The 18051-nt window shown below is 37.7% G+C and overlaps 3 protein-coding genes across 3 annotated transcripts in view; all 3 read left to right on the top strand.

The window, feature by feature from the left end:
• The first annotated feature begins 4070 nt into the window (after positions 1 to 4070).
• Positions 4071 to 10428, top strand: LOC119586730 (cuticle protein 7-like). The gene is made up of 3 exons (XM_037935461.1): positions 4071 to 4085; positions 9899 to 9985; positions 10087 to 10428. Exons 1-3 carry the CDS (start codon positions 4074 to 4076, stop codon positions 10426 to 10428), a joined length of 441 nt encoding a protein of 146 aa, XP_037791389.1. The 5' UTR covers positions 4071 to 4073.
• A 3969-nt stretch (positions 10429 to 14397) lies between these two features.
• LOC119595824 (cuticle protein 7-like) lies at positions 14398 to 15189 on the top strand. Its single transcript, XM_037945011.1, has 3 exons — positions 14398 to 14429; positions 14571 to 14654; positions 14761 to 15189. Exons 1-3 carry the CDS (start codon positions 14418 to 14420, stop codon positions 15124 to 15126), a joined length of 462 nt encoding a protein of 153 aa, XP_037800939.1. The 5' UTR covers positions 14398 to 14417; the 3' UTR covers positions 15127 to 15189.
• A 2143-nt stretch (positions 15190 to 17332) lies between these two features.
• Positions 17333 to 18051, top strand: part of LOC119595841 (cuticle protein 7-like) — an 816-nt gene continuing 97 nt past the window's right edge. Inside the window, exons 1-3 of the mRNA XM_037945035.1 lie at positions 17333 to 17359; positions 17607 to 17693; positions 17795 to 18051. The exon at positions 17795 to 18051 is cut by the window's right edge and continues 97 nt beyond it. Of these exons, the coding sequence (XP_037800963.1) occupies positions 17348 to 17359; positions 17607 to 17693; positions 17795 to 18051 (356 nt within the window). The 5' untranslated portion in view covers positions 17333 to 17347. The remainder of the gene's footprint in view (positions 17360 to 17606; positions 17694 to 17794) is intronic.

Below are 18051 nucleotides of genomic sequence, written 5' to 3'. Positions count from 1 at the left end.
CCAAAAGGGTTTTTTTGAAGTTAATTTTTTTGGGCCCCCCGGGTCTTTTAAAAAATTTTTTTTTGTCTAAAGATTACATGGGTGCCCCCAAAAAAATTTAAAAGTGAAGGCTAAAAAAGCTCTTAGTTTTTTGCGGGTTCTTTCACTTTACCTTGGGTGCAACCGCACAACGCTTCTCAGTTTTCCCACCCTTATTTATAAGTTACTGCAAACTCCCCTTTTCCCCGGGATGTTGGACTCGGTTTCAAAATAAAGCTCTCAGAATCTGTACTGGGCTTTCATTTTTTTCCCCTGTGGAGCCCCTGTATTTGGGGGGGAAACCCCTTTTTCATTACAGGGACTACATGAACCTGTTTTTCTACCGAGACTTAAAAGGTTTCCCCAGGATCTCCTCATCAGTTTGGGTTTTCAACCCCCTTGGGGGATACCCGATCTTGGTGGGAAAAATGGGAATCTTGTAGAAAACTTAATTAGTCTCACTAAGTTTGGCTGTTGAACCCCCCAAATTTCCCCCCCTTGACTAATCAAGTGACTGGATTGGTCAAAATTTGGGAAATGGGAGAGATCTAAGCAAAGTCAGAGAGGATTTTTCACACATTTCTAAGTCCCAAAGGATCTGACCAATATATGCAGATAGTTCGAAATCTGAAAATGGTGGGGGCTTTGCAGCAGGAGCAAAAGGGAAACTGCGTCTGTCATTTTTCAAAGCACCTCGCTTCACTGAAGTTATTGCAGATTAAGATACAAAGGGATTTTATGACCATTCTATTGTGATTATTGTGACTCTCGTATTGCCTTTACAGCATCAAAGTTTAAAACTCATAAAAATCCATTAGTGAGGGGGGTTCAAGTTTGGGCTTCATGATGTCAAACATAAAAAGATAACTCTGTGTTGGTGCCAGCGATGTTTGTCGGGGGAATAAAAGCGATCAGAAGGCCAAGGCAGCTGCCGCTCACCCCTTGTTGCTCGTTTTTCCCCCACACACCGACCTGAAACCTAGCATCAGGATTTGTCTTCGCGATAAATGGAAAGAACAATGGAGGTTTCTCCAAAAATAATGCGAGAGTTTAGAATGCCCTTGGCATTGGGTGATAGCATCCATCCCACCCAAAAAGTAAAGTTGCCTAAAAAAAACTAAAATCGGGCACACAAGACGAGTCATGGCCCATGAGGCTAAAAATCAAGCACTTTTGAGGGGGGCCAAAGGGGCCCTTTAAAGATCGCACATGTGTAAAATGTGCACATTCCCCAACCAAACGATTCTTGTTCCCCCCTATACACTAAGAATGTATTGGGGGGGGATTTTGCATAGAGGTTTATTATTTCCTTTGGGGGATATATTTTAAAAAAATTTAAATTTTGATAATGTTTTTCAATAATTTTTTACATTAGGTATAATTTTATGCTTTGATTTTTATTTGTGTTTGTTATTTTTAAGATTCTATTTATAGTTTTAAACATTTTAATATTTCATTTACAAAGGGATTGCCCTAATGACCTTACTGTTGACGCGGCAGAAATCTTAAAAAATCAATTTTTCTTGAGGGCTAAAAAATGGGCTACATCAGGTAACCTGAACCACGAGCCAACATTTTTCTACCAGGGAAAAATAAGTCGCGAAATGCATCATTCAACTCATGGCAGATGGACAACTATCACACCTGGGCCCGACTTTCCCCCCTCTGTAAGGGAAATGCCGCCATCTGCCTACCCGATCTTTTCAAAAAAGATTGCCCACCAAAAAAACTAACTATCACCAGGAGACATCACCAGAAGTGATCCCCTATCAATCATTTTTGGATATCTCCACAAATCCTGTTGTCATACCCGGAACCCCAACATCTTGCTACAAGAATGCAGACTAGGAAAAATTCAAAAATATACTCAACAACAGAGAAGACAAGAAACTAAACGGGAGATTCTCCAAAAATATAGTCCAGAAGACGGAAAGATGGTTTAAAGACATACTAGAAGCCAGAAAAGAAAGTATTCCCCACAGGCCTACCCCACGTTACCCCCCATCATATTCTAAAATTAGAAAATTCCCACAAACCCCCAGCCCCAGGGGACCAAATGATTGGCCAGTGCAAGGAGATGGAATCAGGAACTCAGACGGCGATACAGGGAAATACAAACAGAACGATAGAAGTATCAAACATGGGAAAAAATGGGAAACTTACCCAGAAAATTTTTAAGAAGTAAAAGACCCCCAAGAAATTCTTGAGGCAACTGAAAACCTCAGGAAATGCACCCCGACACTCATGGTTATGATCACCTTGGCAACAAGCAATTCGAAGATATAAATAAAGAGCCCTAAGATACTGGCAATACCTAGAAATACCTGTCAAGCTTATGGAGAAAATAATCAATAAAAGACTACGTAACTACCTCGAGAAAAATGGCTTTAGCAAATGAGAACAAAGTCACCATCATCAGAGATGTTGCATTTGACAAAGTCTGGCACCCAGGAATAAGATATCAGCTCATACAACTCCATCTTCCCACACCTAAAACAAGACTAGTAAGCAATTTTCTCGATGACAGAAAACTAATATTAAAACTGAACACAATAGTTGGCAATGAATTCATGCTTCAGAGTGGGGTTCCACAGCACAGCACTCTCTCGCCAATGTTGTACATAATCTATACCACATCCATACCGGCATCTCAAATACGTAGCAACTACATTATTTATGCAGATGACATCACACAAATTATTTGTCACCCCTCACCTAGACATAATTTTATATGCCTGACAACCGATAGAGCAATTAGTATTATTAGCCAGTTTTAGAAGGCCTGGAAAATCAAAATCAACATCGACAAGTTTCTAGTAATACCAGAACCAAACCAGGAGTCCTTAACCTGGAAAATGTAGCTGTAAACTTCACCAATGAAGGGAAAATTCTAGGATTGAAAATCACAAAAACTGATATCGCCTCCTTTATCAAAGAATGGAGGACAGAAGCTAAAACCATCCTCACAAAGCTGAGAAGATTCACGGGTGGTCAGAAGAGACCAAACTCCATCTATTCAAAGCCTTGGTCGGGCCAGTATCGAATACCCACAGATCCCACTAAATGTCATCTCCCACTCTTCAATACTAGCACCGCTGGCCATATAAAACATAGCTTTGCTGTGGATAAAAGGGGTGAGATGGCCCAACCCTCGCCCCTCTATAAGACTACTTCATCAATATAACTTGGAACTACTGAACACAAGAATACACAGACTGGCCATTAATTTTTGGGTTCGTCTCGATTACAATGAAGACGCAAACTACGCAGGAATCTCGGAGACTCACGAAGAGACAGATGAACACAGATGGTGGCCTCGTAGTTTACTACGACCCAGGCGAGAGCCGCCTCCCCCGATATACTCGAAGATTGACTAAATAATTAATAAAAATCAATCAATCAAATAAATCCACAGGCCAAGCACTCCCTATTTTATTACTTAAATAAATACGACTGACTTGCCCCTTTGCCTAACACGACATCACCCATAATTATAACCAGCAAATGCTGCACATACTAATATATCACTTTCGCTAGGTGCCCAGCAACTAGATCCTACGTCTGCTCTTCTCCTTTCGAACTTCGGTTCCTTTTTTCTTGTAATTGTTCAGCTGTTCAGACGCTGTGGAAACAATATTAGTTTGCTTTGTCAATTATAACTACAAAGAAAAGGAAACTACAATAAACAAGAATAATCACTGCTTAAAAAGACGCTGTGTCTAACTCTTTCTCACAGATTACCTTTATATATCTTCATCTTTATATTTACACACACTTGTATCTGTGTGTGAGAGAGAAACAGAGAGAGGGAGAGGGGGGTGAGAGAGAGAGGTCAAAATAAGTGAACAGTTAAAATCGCACACTGATTAGATAGATTCGATAAAGACCATCATTCTCATGTCAAATAATAGAAACTACGTACGTCTTCCCCTACCAAGGTAAAGGTTGGTTACAGGAGGGAAAGGGAGGTGCAGAGGGCGTGTCTTTTTCGGCCCCGAGTATAAAAGCCAACTGGTCGATGTTCTAAGTATTACACTCGATCTACCTTCACCATCATGTTCACTAAGGTGAGAATCCCTTACCCTTTTCATACTCCATAAATGTTTACCGCCCAAAGTCAAATATATTAGTTTACACACATACATATACATGTATGTGTGCTTGTGTGTGTGCAGTTGCATGTTCTATATCACATTTGTATTTTCAAAACTTTAAAGTTTATGCCTAATTTCAGACCGTCCTCGCTCTCGCCCTTGTGGCCGTAACTTTAGCTGCTCCTTCACAGCCTTCCAACGGATATGCTCCTCCTGCAACCTACGACGTAAGATTCCTATACTAATAACTGTATACATATATCTCATGAAGATACAAAACGTTGTTAATGTTCATATTTGATACGTATTAATTTCATTTTTCTTTAGGCTCCTGCCAAGTACGACTTCAACTATGCCGTTAAGGATGACTACTCCGGAAAACGACTTCGGTCACCAGGAAGCTCGCGACGGTTACGATACTCAGGGTTCTTACTACGTTCTCCTCCCGACGGTCGTCTGCAGAAGGTCGCCTTCACTGTCAACGGCGACTCTGGCTACGTGGCTGAGGTCGCTACGAGGGTGAAGCTCAGTACCCCGAGTACAAGCCGCCCCAGCATACAAGCCCACCCCGCTTAAAGCCACGCCCCGTTTACAACTCCGCCCCTGTTTACAACTCTGCTCCTGCTTATGCTTAAATGAAACAATGTTGAGTATACACTGGATGACTATTTATTAATTAAACAAAAATTCTATCATCATTCATTTTTGTTGCCTATCCTAAAAGGCTGCTAGGTTACATTTACATACATACATATATATATATATGTATATACATATATATATATATATATATATATATATATATATATAAAACAAGTCAAATACAGTTGTAAAGTTATATTCAGCCTTCTACATCGCCCCGTATGAGTGAATTTAAGCAAGAGTAACAGGCAGTTTTATGAACTGCCAATGACACTGCAATAACAGGAAACTCATAATTTAGAAAAGTGAAATAGTGCGCAGACAAACATAATTTGAAATGTCTTCTGAAATCTTAGATATATAAATTGCTGCTATCTGTAACTATAGGCTTCTAAGTGAAAGCAAAGCGAAAAAAATGTAAAACTCATCATTGCAGAAACATCTGTGCGTACAGATGAAAACTTGATGATGATTCCTACATCGATTCCATCTTCCACCACTAACAAATATTGTGAGCTGTTTGAAGTAACTTCAAGAGCTGTTTATAACATTAGCTATATAAAGAATACTATAGCTACCCTCAATGGATGTGCAACGAAAAAACAACATGAACTTGAGTTCCGTACGGTCCTAAACGCGGCAAGTTCGTCTCCGCGTATATTATGCCATTTGGCATACATCAGTTATGCGAAATCCTTGTTAGTATTATTATTATCATCATGATTGTCATCATCATTAAGTAAGATTAAATTCAATATCTCGACCACCCTACTCCCATACTACTCTCATAAGGCATTGCCGCGAATTCTCTTCATAAGTTCTGGCCATGATAACCATAATGAATGTATGAAAGGCAGAACCATCTAATTTTAGATATTTTGTAGTTGGAAATATGTCCATAATTCTCAGGTATTACAATTAGTCTTATTAAGTTTGGATCTAGCAATATTCAGTGGACAGAATCGTTTAACCTAGGCGATGCAAAAAAGGACATGCATATCAAATATACTTCAAGTCTGCACCCTGGCCATTGTAATCAGAGTTTCCAGATTCATGGGTTCATGGCTGCTCCATACGTGATTAGATGTTTAAGCTTAACTGCATAGATAAGGCAACTGAAATAACATAATGTTAGAAAAAAAAATAAATAAAAAAATGACGGTCTTTGTCAAATCATTTCTCGTTCCATTATATGTCCTTTTACCTCCCTCTCCTTCTTCATCTCTGGTTATCTGTCTATCTTTTCATTTTTCTATCATTTATCTATATACATAAGAATATTAACACGCTCGTATGTCCATATGCATGTAACTATATAGGTGTGTGTGTATTGTGTGTATGTGTGTGTGTGTGGTGTGTGTGTGTGGTGTGTGTGTGTGTGTGTGTGTGTGTGTGTGTGTGTGTGTGTGTGTGTGTGTGTGTGTGTGTGCGCGTGCGTGCGCACGTGTGTGAGTGTTTATATATATATATATATATATATATATATATATATATATATATATATATATATATATTATAGAATATATTAATATACAGATTTTCTTGTATTTGACGTGAACATTAACCGGTATGCTGATTTAGGAACGAAAAATATAAAAAGTGCTACTACAGAGGATAATCACAATGGTCTTTGTGAAAGCACTATTAACTTCAATATTGTTATTGTTCTTTATATAGCTTCATCTTTATATTTACACACATGCATGTATATGTGAGAGAGAGAGAGATTCATAAAATAGGGTGAAATCAAAATCACACACGGATTCAATAGATTCGATAAAGACTATCATTCTCATTTCGAACAACGGAAACTACTTACGTCTTCCCCTACCAAGGTAAAGGTTGGTTACTGGAGGGAAAGGGAGGGGCGGAGGGCGTGTCTTTTTCTGTCACGAGTATAAAAGCCAACTGCTCAATGTTCTGAGTATCACACTCGATCTACCTTCACCATCATGTTCACTAAGGTGAGAATCCCTTATCCTTTTCATAATGCATAATGTTTACCGCCCAAAGGCAAATATATTAGTTGACACACATACACACACATGTATGTATGTGTGCGGGTGCATGTACTATATTACATTAGTAATTATTTTCAACACTTTAAAATTTATGCCTAATTTCAGACCGCCCTCGCTCTCGCCCTTGTGGCCGTAACTTTGGCTGCTCCTTCACAGCCTTCCTACGGTTATGCTCCTCCTGCAACCTACGACGTAAGAAAACTTTCCTATACCGATAACTCTATACATATATTTCATCAAGATACAATCGTTCCCAATGTCATGTCTGATGCATATTATTTCACTCTTCTTTAGGTCCAGCAAGTACGACTTCAACTATGCAGTGAAGGACGACTACTCCGGAAACGACTTCGGTCACCAGGAAGCTCGCGACGGTTACGATACTCAGGGTTCTTACTACGTTCTCCTTCCCGACGGTCGTCTGCAGAAGGTCGCCTACACTGTCAACGGCGACTCTGGCTACGTTGCTGAGGGAGCTACGAGGGTGAAGCTCAGTACCGAGTACAAGCCTGCTCCTGCGCTACAAGCCGCCCCTGCTTACAAGCCCGCCCTGCTTACAAGCCGCCCCTGCTTACAAGCCCACCCCTGTTACAAGCCGCCCTGCTTACAATCCTGCTCCTACTATGCTTAAATGAAAACAAACTTGAATATACATTTGATGACTATTTATTAATAAAACGAAAATTCTATTACCATTCATTTGTATACCTATCTAAAAGATTGTTATATATATATAGATAATATGTTTATATATGATGTGTGTGTTTTATTATATATATATATATATATATATATATATATATATATATAATCTAAATAGCAAGTGATTTCAAATACTTACATTTGTGAAGTTATAATCAGCCACCCACATTACTCTGTATGAGTGACTTTGGGTACGAGTAACAGGCGATTTTATGAACTGACAATTATGCTGCAAATACAGGAAGCTTAATCATTTAGAAATAGTGAAATAGTGTGCAAACAAATATAGTTTAAAATTTCTGAAATTTTAGATATATAAACTGCTGCTATCTGTAACTAGAGGCTTGTAAGTGAAAGTAAAAAGAGAAAAAAATGTAAAAATCGATCATCGCAGAAACATCTATATGTACGAATGAGAACGTGATGATTCCCATATTGAATTCATCTCCCACGCTCTAACAAATATTGGAGTTGGTTTGAAGTAACTTCAGAGGCTGTTTATACATAATACTATAGCTGTTCTCAGTGAGATGTGCACACGAGGAAAACCATTAACTTGTGTTGCGTACTGTCCAAAACGACTTTCCACAGGTAAGCTCGTCTCCGTATATTTTGCCATTTGGCACTCTTGGACACATCAGTTATGCGAAAACTTCTTGTTCGTATTATCATTATTATTATTATCATGATTATCATCATCATTAATAGCATCAACTTAATATCTCAACCACCCTAATCCCATACACGGTATGCCATCGGTAAGTCTTTCCACGAAATCTCTTCATAAGTTCTGGCCATGATAACCATAATTCATTTGAGATATTTTGTAGTTGGAATATGCCCATGCTCCTCAAGTATCACAGTTACTCTTATTATTTTGGATTTTGCAATATTCGGGGATCAGAATCGTTTCACCAGGCGATAAAGTAAAACAGGACATGAAGAGCAAATATACCTGAAGTCTGTGCCCCGGCAATTGTAATCAGAGTTTCCAACATTCAAGGATTCGTGGTTGCACCCATACGTGATCAGATCCTTAAGCTTAAATACATAGATAAGGCAACTGAAATTACCCTATGTTAGAAATAGATAAATGCCTTTGTCAGATTCTTTCTCGTGCTATTATACCTCCCTCTCCTCCTCTGTCTTTGGCTATTTGTCTCTTTTCATTTATCTATCTGTATACATCTACATAGGTCCATAAACAACTGTTATGTTCATATGCCTGTGTATGTATGTATATGCATGTATCTATGTCTTTTGTGTGTGTGTGTTGGCTGTATGAATATACATATAATATATATACATATATGTGTATGCATACACACACACATGTATGTATGTATATATATATACATGTGTGTTTATATACACATATGTGTATATATATATTTATACATATATATATATATATATATATATATATATATATATATATGTGTGTGTGTGTGTGTGTGTGTGTGTGTGTGTGTGGTGTGAATGTGTGTGTGTACATATATATACATATGTGGGTGTATGTATGCATATCCATACATATATATATAAATATATATATACATATATGTGGGCGCGCACACACACACACATATATATATGTATGTGTGTGCATATATATGTGAATATATATGTATATATTACATATTACACATATGCGTGTGTACGCGTGTTCGTGTATACACAGCATGTACATTAATGTATGTATTAACCTTACCCACTACACATTCAATCGTTTCTGCCGATTAGGATTAGTCTACCCACTCATTATGTATGTAGTTCATTTCACTCACATACACACATGCATCCATGCACACATACATATACAGTATATATGTGTATATTATATATATATATATATATATGTAAATCTACACACACAACACACACACACAAATATAAATGTTTGTGTGTGTGTGTGTTTGTGCTTGTGTTTGTGTGTGTGTGTCCATTTATAGTTATGGACTTATTTGCCATAGGCATAAACATTTCCTTTCTAATCTCTACTTCTCAGTGTAAAAAAAAATGACCGGCATGATTTTACTTCATCAAACGAATTTTGTCAAAATCAACCTCAATCACACCTTAACTCATCAACTCCTTACCTTCACCCATACCAAGGTTAAGGTAGGTAATAGAGGGAGAGGGAGGGACTAAGGGGCGTGTCTGTGAAGGACACGGAGTATAAAAGGCACCTGAGCCTAGTTCGAAGCATCACATTTGATCCATCCTCTTCATCATGTTCACTAAGGTAAAAGATCTTTGTCATAGTCGTTTTGTCAAAATGCAGGAGTTTGTTTATGCTTTTTTCCCATTTGTTTATACATGTCTAACATCTTTATATATACATATACACACATGTATATCTATATGCATGTATAGATAGACTGATAGATAAAACAGTTAATTATTGAGTTCATGTTTCAGGCCGTCATCGCTCTCGCCCTTGTAGCCGTCACTCTGGCTGCTCCTTCACAGCCTTCCTATGGATATGCTCCTCCGGCAACCTATGATGTAAGCTCAATTGCTATAAATTAAGAACTTGGTTTCTTATCCTATAAATGAACTGTATATTATTGGTTCTATTCGACACATATTAATTCGATTTTCATTAGGCTCCCGCTAAGTACGACTTCAACTACGCCGTGAAGGACGACTACTCCGGCAACGACTTTGGTCACCAAGAGGCCCGTGACGGATACGACACCCAGGGATCTTACTACGTCCTCCTTCCCGACGGTCGTCTGCAGAAGGTCACCTACACTGTCAATGGCGACTCTGGTTACGTGGCTGAGGTCAGCTATAGGGTGAAGCCCAGTACCCGAGTACAAGCCTGCTCCTGCCTACAAGCCTGCTCCTGCCTACAACCCGCCCCCGCTTACGAGCCAGCCCCTGCCTACAACCTGAACCTACATACGCCTAAATTAAACCAATATTTTACAAGGAATATTTATTAAACGAAGCCTATCAAAAGTCGTTTCTATATTTTATCCTCAGAATAGAAGTTGAGGTAGTGCGGGCGCAGCGCGTGAGTGTTTTAGTGTGTGGTCTGTTGTGTGAAATCTGATATATCGGACGGAATCAAATTATTTGACATGCTTCTTGATGCCAAATAAGACTATTGCAGAACTGCCTGTTTTCATCAACTATATCCATAAGCCAAAGCTATTCAATAAATTCAACTGGTCGTTTTTATTGGCTCTGTGATATGCAGAAATACATTAGAAAATCATGCTTTCTTTATCTTTTAAAGACTGTTTGTTCATTCAGTCAATAGATAAATCAGCTTCATAGATACATAAATCAGCTATATTCAATATATATTCAACAGATGAATCAGATATATTGTAGAAGGAGCACAAACAAGAAATTTGCGAATTTTCGATATTCGTGCTCACTTCCCTGTAACATGCTATCTTATAAGTCAAAACTTTTTTCCCTTTTCTTATTTGGAGCACATTGTACTTGTTTATGACCCCTTACCCTCGGTCTGTTTACAATATATACTTTCCGTAATATGATGATACATCGTTACTCTATATGTCTGTATATATTATCACTTAATGTGTACTTGGCTCTTTTATGGGTCTAAATGACTCTTCCATTAACTGTGCAATCTCGATAGTGATGTCACATCCTAACATGTGAAAGATATATTTGTTATTTTCATTTATCCATAATTTGTGTCTTGTGCGTGTATTGTGGTTTGTGTGTTTCAATTTCAAATACATACAGATCAACCTACTAACTTCTTGATGGAATTAAAAGTATGGTCGGAGTTCAACCGATTTCAAACCTTAGCAATTCTTTCCATTTTACCATCTATGATTTTAGTGATCGTTCGGTATACCTACCCTGTGGTGTTGTCCTGAAACAGTTTTATTTGTCCAGATTCTAGCCAACCTCTATACATAGGAAACCATAGAATAATATCTCAGGGAACGGCATACGAACTCACACTTCATTCAGGTAATTAAGGTATGCTACTCACTTTGCCGTCGCAAGGTGAGAGGTCTTGGACAGTGGAAAATGGAGTGGCTGAGGAGAGTTTTTACGAGAGTCACGCTGTATAAAACGGCAACGCCTCGAGTCTGATGCATCTCAGTCGATCGTTTATTTTCAACATGTTTTCCAAGGTAGGTACGAGTCTAAGTGAGATATATTATATAAGCATATCATATACTTCACACACAGATGTGTGTATATAAGTATGATGTAGTTTGTATTATCATGTTTATACATTATGTATTATATATATTCATACATAATTACTGTATCCATTGTATATTAATGATTTTTTCCCTATTTCAGACCGCCGTCGCTCTCGCACTTGTGTGCTCATTCAGGTGCCTTCTTACGATTACTCCGGCATCCTATGATGTAAGCAATATTTACTTTCTAAGGATTTTTGTAATATAATCTGCTTAGTGAAAGCTTAATTTAGAATTTCTTATTGTTTAACTCGCAAACTATTCTAAGTACGACTTCAGCTACGCTGTTCAGTCACCTACATACAACGCGATGTGGCTGCGTGGCTCAACTCAACTAGAGTCTATTTATTACACGTTGGGTATTGGGCACGGTTAGAGTTAGATGTTTAGATTCTACATGACATTTAATCATCCTTAACAGAAGGAAACGACTACGAACACGGGTGAAGAGTACAGTATAAAGAGATTTCCTAGAAATGGTAAGCCATTCAGAAAATATGCCAGGGTAGGTCATATTTTTGTCTCATAACGGTGTTACGAGTGGACAGTATTCGTGCTCTTATGTGCCTGAGAGTGTATATAAGTGTAGGTATGTACATGCATTCTATGGAAGTACCATTCTCAGAAGTGTAATTGAGATGTGTATGTGTGTGTGCTTACGCAATTACCAAATATGAAACTCATCAATTAGTTTATCTATTTACATATTTACTATCAGCAGCAGACCTTATTATTCCCCAGTAGGAAAAAATCCTCTCCTAATTGAGGTGTATCGTGTTAGGGGAGGGGGAATTTAGTCGGGACGCTATTAATATATCCTCATAGCATGATTGAACCTATATAACATGTCCTTTGTAAAAGCAATATGCAAGGCTACTCTTCACGTCATTGCATTCTTCTTGAGCAGTAATTCATGTTTAGGAGGAAAACAGCCGACATTTCTAGCACCTACTGGTCAGGTTTATGTTAGCGGGAAGGGGAAGGGGAAATAATTTTACTCTGGAAGATACTAAATAGCCTTTACGACACGGTTGAACCTATTCAGTATGGCCTTACGACCGATTGGTATACTCTGAAGTAAATACACAACACACACACAGATGTGTGTCTGTATGTGTGTGTATGTGTGTGTGTTGGTGCGTGTGTGTGTGTTGTATATACATATCTACATATATATGTACATGTGTGTGGTGTGTGCGCGCACACACACACGCACGCACAAACACACTACGATGGTGAACCTCGTACCCCTTGCCTATGCTTAAATGAAACAAACTTGAATATACATTTGATGACTATTTATTAATTAAACGAAAATTTAACACATACGTTGTTATTACCTATCCTGATAGATTGCAAGGTTAATATTTACATATATAATGTGTGTGTGTGTGTGTGTGTACTCTAAACACGCCATTTCAAATCATTACAATTGTGAAGTTATAATCACCTTCCTACATCGCCCCGTATAAGTGAATTTAGGCATGAGGAATGGGACGATTTTATAACTGAAAATACATTGCAAATACAGGAGCTCATCATTATAAATATGAAATAGTGTGCAGACAAACGTCTAAAATGTCTATCGAAATCTAAACATATAAGTTGCTGCTACGTGTGATAAGGCTTCTTAGTGAAAGCAAAACCGAAAAAAATGTAAAACTCATCATTGCAAGTCCTAACGACTCTGCCGGCAAGTTCGTCTCCGCATGGTGTTTTGCCGTTTGGCTCTGTCGACACACATCAGCTATACGAAATTTTATTTGTAGTATCACCATTATACATTATCATTCAGTATCTTAACCACCCCATCCCATACACTGATGTGTCATTGGTAAGTCATGCCGTGAATTCTCTTCATAAGTACTGTCCATGACACCTTAATGAAAGTATGTAAGGCAGAACCATCTCATTTAAATTTTGTAATTGGAAATATGACCATGCTTCTCAAGTATCACAATTACTCTTATCATTTTGGATATAGCATATTCAGCGGATCAGAATCGCTCCATTCAGGCAATGCATTTAAATCAATAACATTTGATTAACATTATAAAACCATAGCATTTTGCTGCAACTGTATTTGTGTTAAGGATAAGACATCGTACGGTGGAGGAAATTTGATGGTTCAAAACTAATTGTAATATTCTCTTGTATTTTAACCTTGACCATCGCTTTCAAGTGATCATTAACCTGCAAGCTATTTAGACAAAAAAAAAAAAAGTGCTACTACAAAAAGAGAATAATCATAAAAATCTTTGTGAAAGATACACTTAAATTTTGCAGTTTTCCTTGCCATAAGGCCACTGCGCTGCTTGTCGCAGTCTGATATTAACACCTTATTGTTATGTTGTGGAGACAATATTAGTTTGCTGTGTCATTTCTAACTGTAAGAAAAGAAACGACAATAAACAGATAATTGCTGCTTAAAAAAGACGCTTCCGTCTATCTCTTTCTCACAAATTATCTTTATATATCTTCATTTGTGTGTGTGGGAGAGAGAGAGAGAGAGAGAATCAGAAAATAAGGTGAAATCAAAATCACACACGGATTAGATAGATTCGACAAAGACTATCATTCTCATTTCGAACAACGGAAAGTACTTACGTCTTCCTCTACCAAGGTAAAGGTTGGTTACAGGAGAAAGGGAGGGGCGTAGGGCGTTCTTTTTCTGTCACGAGTAAAAAGCCAACGCTCGATGTTCTGAGTATCACACTCGATCTATCTTCACCATCATGTTCACTAAGGTGAGAATCCCTTATCCTTTTCATAATGCATAATGTTTACCGCCCAAAGTCAAATATATTATGTATGTATGTGTGCGGGTGCATGTACTATATTACATTAGCAATTATTTTCAAAACTTTAAAGTGTATGCCTTATTTCAGACCGTCCTCGCTCTCGCCCTTGTGGCTGTAACTTTGGCTGCTCCTTCACAGCCTTCCTACGGATATACTCCTGCAACCTACGACGTAAGAAAAACATTCCTATACCGATAATTTTATACATATATTTCATCAAGATACAAATTGTTACCAATGTTCATATGTGATACATCTTAATTTCACTTTTCCTTAGGCTCCTGCCAAGTATGACTTCAATTATGCCGTAAAGGACGACTACTCCGGAAACGACTTCGGTCACCAAGAAGCTCGCGACGGTTACGATACTCAGGGTTCTTACTACGTTCTCCTTCCCGACGGTCGTCTGCAGAAGGTCGCCTACACTGTCAACGGCGACTCTGGCTACGTGGCTGAGGTCAGCTACGAGGGTGAAGCTCAGTACCCCGAGTACAAGCCTGCTCCTGCCTACAAGCCCGCCCCTGCTTACAAGCCCACCCCTGCTTACAAGCCCGCCCCTGCTTACAAGCCCACCCCTGCTTACAAGCCCGCCCCTGCTTACACGCCCGCCCCTGCTTACAATCCTGCTCCTACCTATGCTTAAATGAAACAAACTTGAATATACATTTGATGACTATTTATTAATTAAACGAAAATTCTATTACCATTCATTTGTATTACCTATCCTAAAAGATTGAGAGGTTATATATATATATATATATATATATATATATATATATATATATATATATATATATATAATCTAAATAACATGTGATTTCAAACACTTACAGTTGTGAAGTTATAATCAGCCACCCACATTACCCTGTATGAGTGAGTTCGACTTCGAGTAACAGGCGATTTTATGAACTGCCAATTACACTGCAGATACAGGAAGCTCATCATTTACAAATAGTGAAATAGTGTGCAAAAACATAGTTTAAAATTTCTTCTGAAATCTTAAATATATAAATTGCTGCTATCTGTAACTGGAAGCTTCTAGGTGAAAGCAAAAGAGCAAAAAAGCAAAAAATAAATGTAAAACATCATTGCAGAAACATCTGTCAGTGTAGATGAGAACTTAATAATGATTTCCATATTGATTCCATCTTCCAATACTCTAACAATTATTGTGACTTGTTTGAAGTAACATCAGAAACTATATACATAATACTATAGCTGTCCTCATTGAGATGTGGGCACGGGGAAATAACCATTAACTGGGGTTGCGTACGGTCCTAAACGACTCTCAGCCGGCAAGTCCGTCTCCGTATATTTTGCCATTTGGCACATCAGTTATGCGAAAATTTCTTGTTCGTATTATCATTATTATTTTCATGATTATCATCATCATTAAGTAGCATTCAATTCAATATCTCAACCACCCTACTCCCATACACGGATATGTCTCTTCATAAGTTCTGGCCATGATAACCATAATGAAAATATGTAAGGCAGAACCATTTCATTTCAGATATTTTCTAGCGGAAATATGCCCATGCTTCTCAAGTATCACAATTACTCTTATTAATTTTGGATCTTGCAATATTCGGCGGATCAGAATCGTTCACTCAGGCGATGCAATTTATATCAAGTAAAACAGGATATGAAGAGCAAATATACCTAAAGTTTGTGCCCCGGCCATTGTAATCAGAGCTTCCAACATTCGTGGGTTCATGGCTGCTCCCATACGTGATCACATCCTTAAGCTTAACTGCATTGATAAGGTAACTGAAATTACCCAATGTTAGAAAAAATTGAATAGATAAATGCCCTTGTCAATTCTTTTTTTTTTTTTTTTTTTTTTTTTTTTTTTTTTTTTTTATCCATTATTTGTCCTTACATCGCTTTCCTCTATCACTAGCTATTTGTCTCTTTTCATTTATCTATCCATCTGTATTTATCTACATGAGTCCATAAACACACTTGTATGTTCATATACCTGTGTATGTATGTATATACATGTAACTATGTATATGTATGTGTGTGTGTGTGTGTGTGTGTGTGTGTGTGTGTGTATACATATACATATATATGTATATATGTATATATATATATATATATATGTATGTATTTATGTATGTATATATTACATATATACATATGCGTGTGTGTGTGTGTCTGTGTATGGGTGCATATATACTTTTATATATATACACATATATACAATTTGGGTACATATATATATATATATATATATATATATATATATATATATATATATACATATATATATACATATATATATATATATATATATATATATATATATATATATATATATATATATATATGCGTGTGTTTGCGTATCCGTGTGCACACAGCACGTATATTAATATATGTATTAACCTTACCCACTACACATTCGATTGTTTCTGCCGATTGTAATGGCTACACTTTTAGGATTAGTCTACTCACTCATTATGTATATGGTTCATTTCACACACATACACAACCACACATGCATACACACATACGTATACAGTAATATATATACAAGTCTGCACACACACACACATGCGTGTGTGCGTGTGTTCATTTATAGTTTTGGACTTATTTGTCATAGACATAAACATTTCTTTTCTAATCTACTTCTCAGCGTAAAAAAAAAATGACCGGCACGATTTTACCTCATCAAAGGAATATTGTCCAAATCACCCTCAATCACACCTCAACTCATCAAATCCTTACCCTCACCCATACCAAGGTTAAGGTAGGTAACAGAGGGAGAGGGAGGGACTAAGGGGCGTGTCTGTGAGGGACACGGAGTATAAAAGGTACCAGAGCCTAGTTCGATGTATCACATTTGATCCATCCTCTTCATCATGTTCACTAAGGTAAAAAATCTTTATCATAGTCGTTTTGTCAAAATGCAGGAGTTTGTTGATGCCTTTATCCCATTTATTTATACATATGTAAGCATCTTTATATATATATATATATATATATATATATATATATATATATATATATATACACACACACGTGTATGTATTTATATATGTATGTACACGCATGTTTATCTATATGCATGTATAAATAGATTAATAGATAAAATATTTCATTGTTGAGTTCATGTTACAGGCCGTCGTTGCTCTCGCCCTTGTAGCCGTCACTCTGGCTGCTCCTTCACAACCTTCTTATGGATATGCTCCTCCGGCAACCTATGATGTAAGCTCGATTAGTATCAATTATGAACTTGTTTTCTTATCCTATAAATGAACTGTATAATATTGGTTCTATTCGACACATATTAATTCTATTTTCATTAGGTTCCCGCTAAGTACGACTTCAACTATGCCGTGAAGGACGACTACTCCGGAAACGACTTTGGTCACCAAGAGGCCCGTGACGGATACGACACCCAGGGATCTTACTACGTCCTCCTTCCCGACGGTCGTCTGCAGAAGGTCGCCTACACTGTCAATGGCGACTCTGGTTACGTGGCTGAGGTCAGCTATGAGGGTGAAGCCCAGTACCCCGAGTACAAGCCTGCTCCTGCCTACAAGCCTGCTCCTGCCTACAAGCC

The sequence above is a fragment of the Penaeus monodon genome, chromosome 3, assembly GCF_015228065.2.
Source record: "Penaeus monodon isolate SGIC_2016 chromosome 3, NSTDA_Pmon_1, whole genome shotgun sequence".
NCBI classification, from domain to species: Eukaryota; Metazoa; Arthropoda; class Malacostraca; order Decapoda; family Penaeidae; genus Penaeus; species Penaeus monodon.
This window is presented reverse-complemented; position numbering and strand designations above follow the sequence as displayed.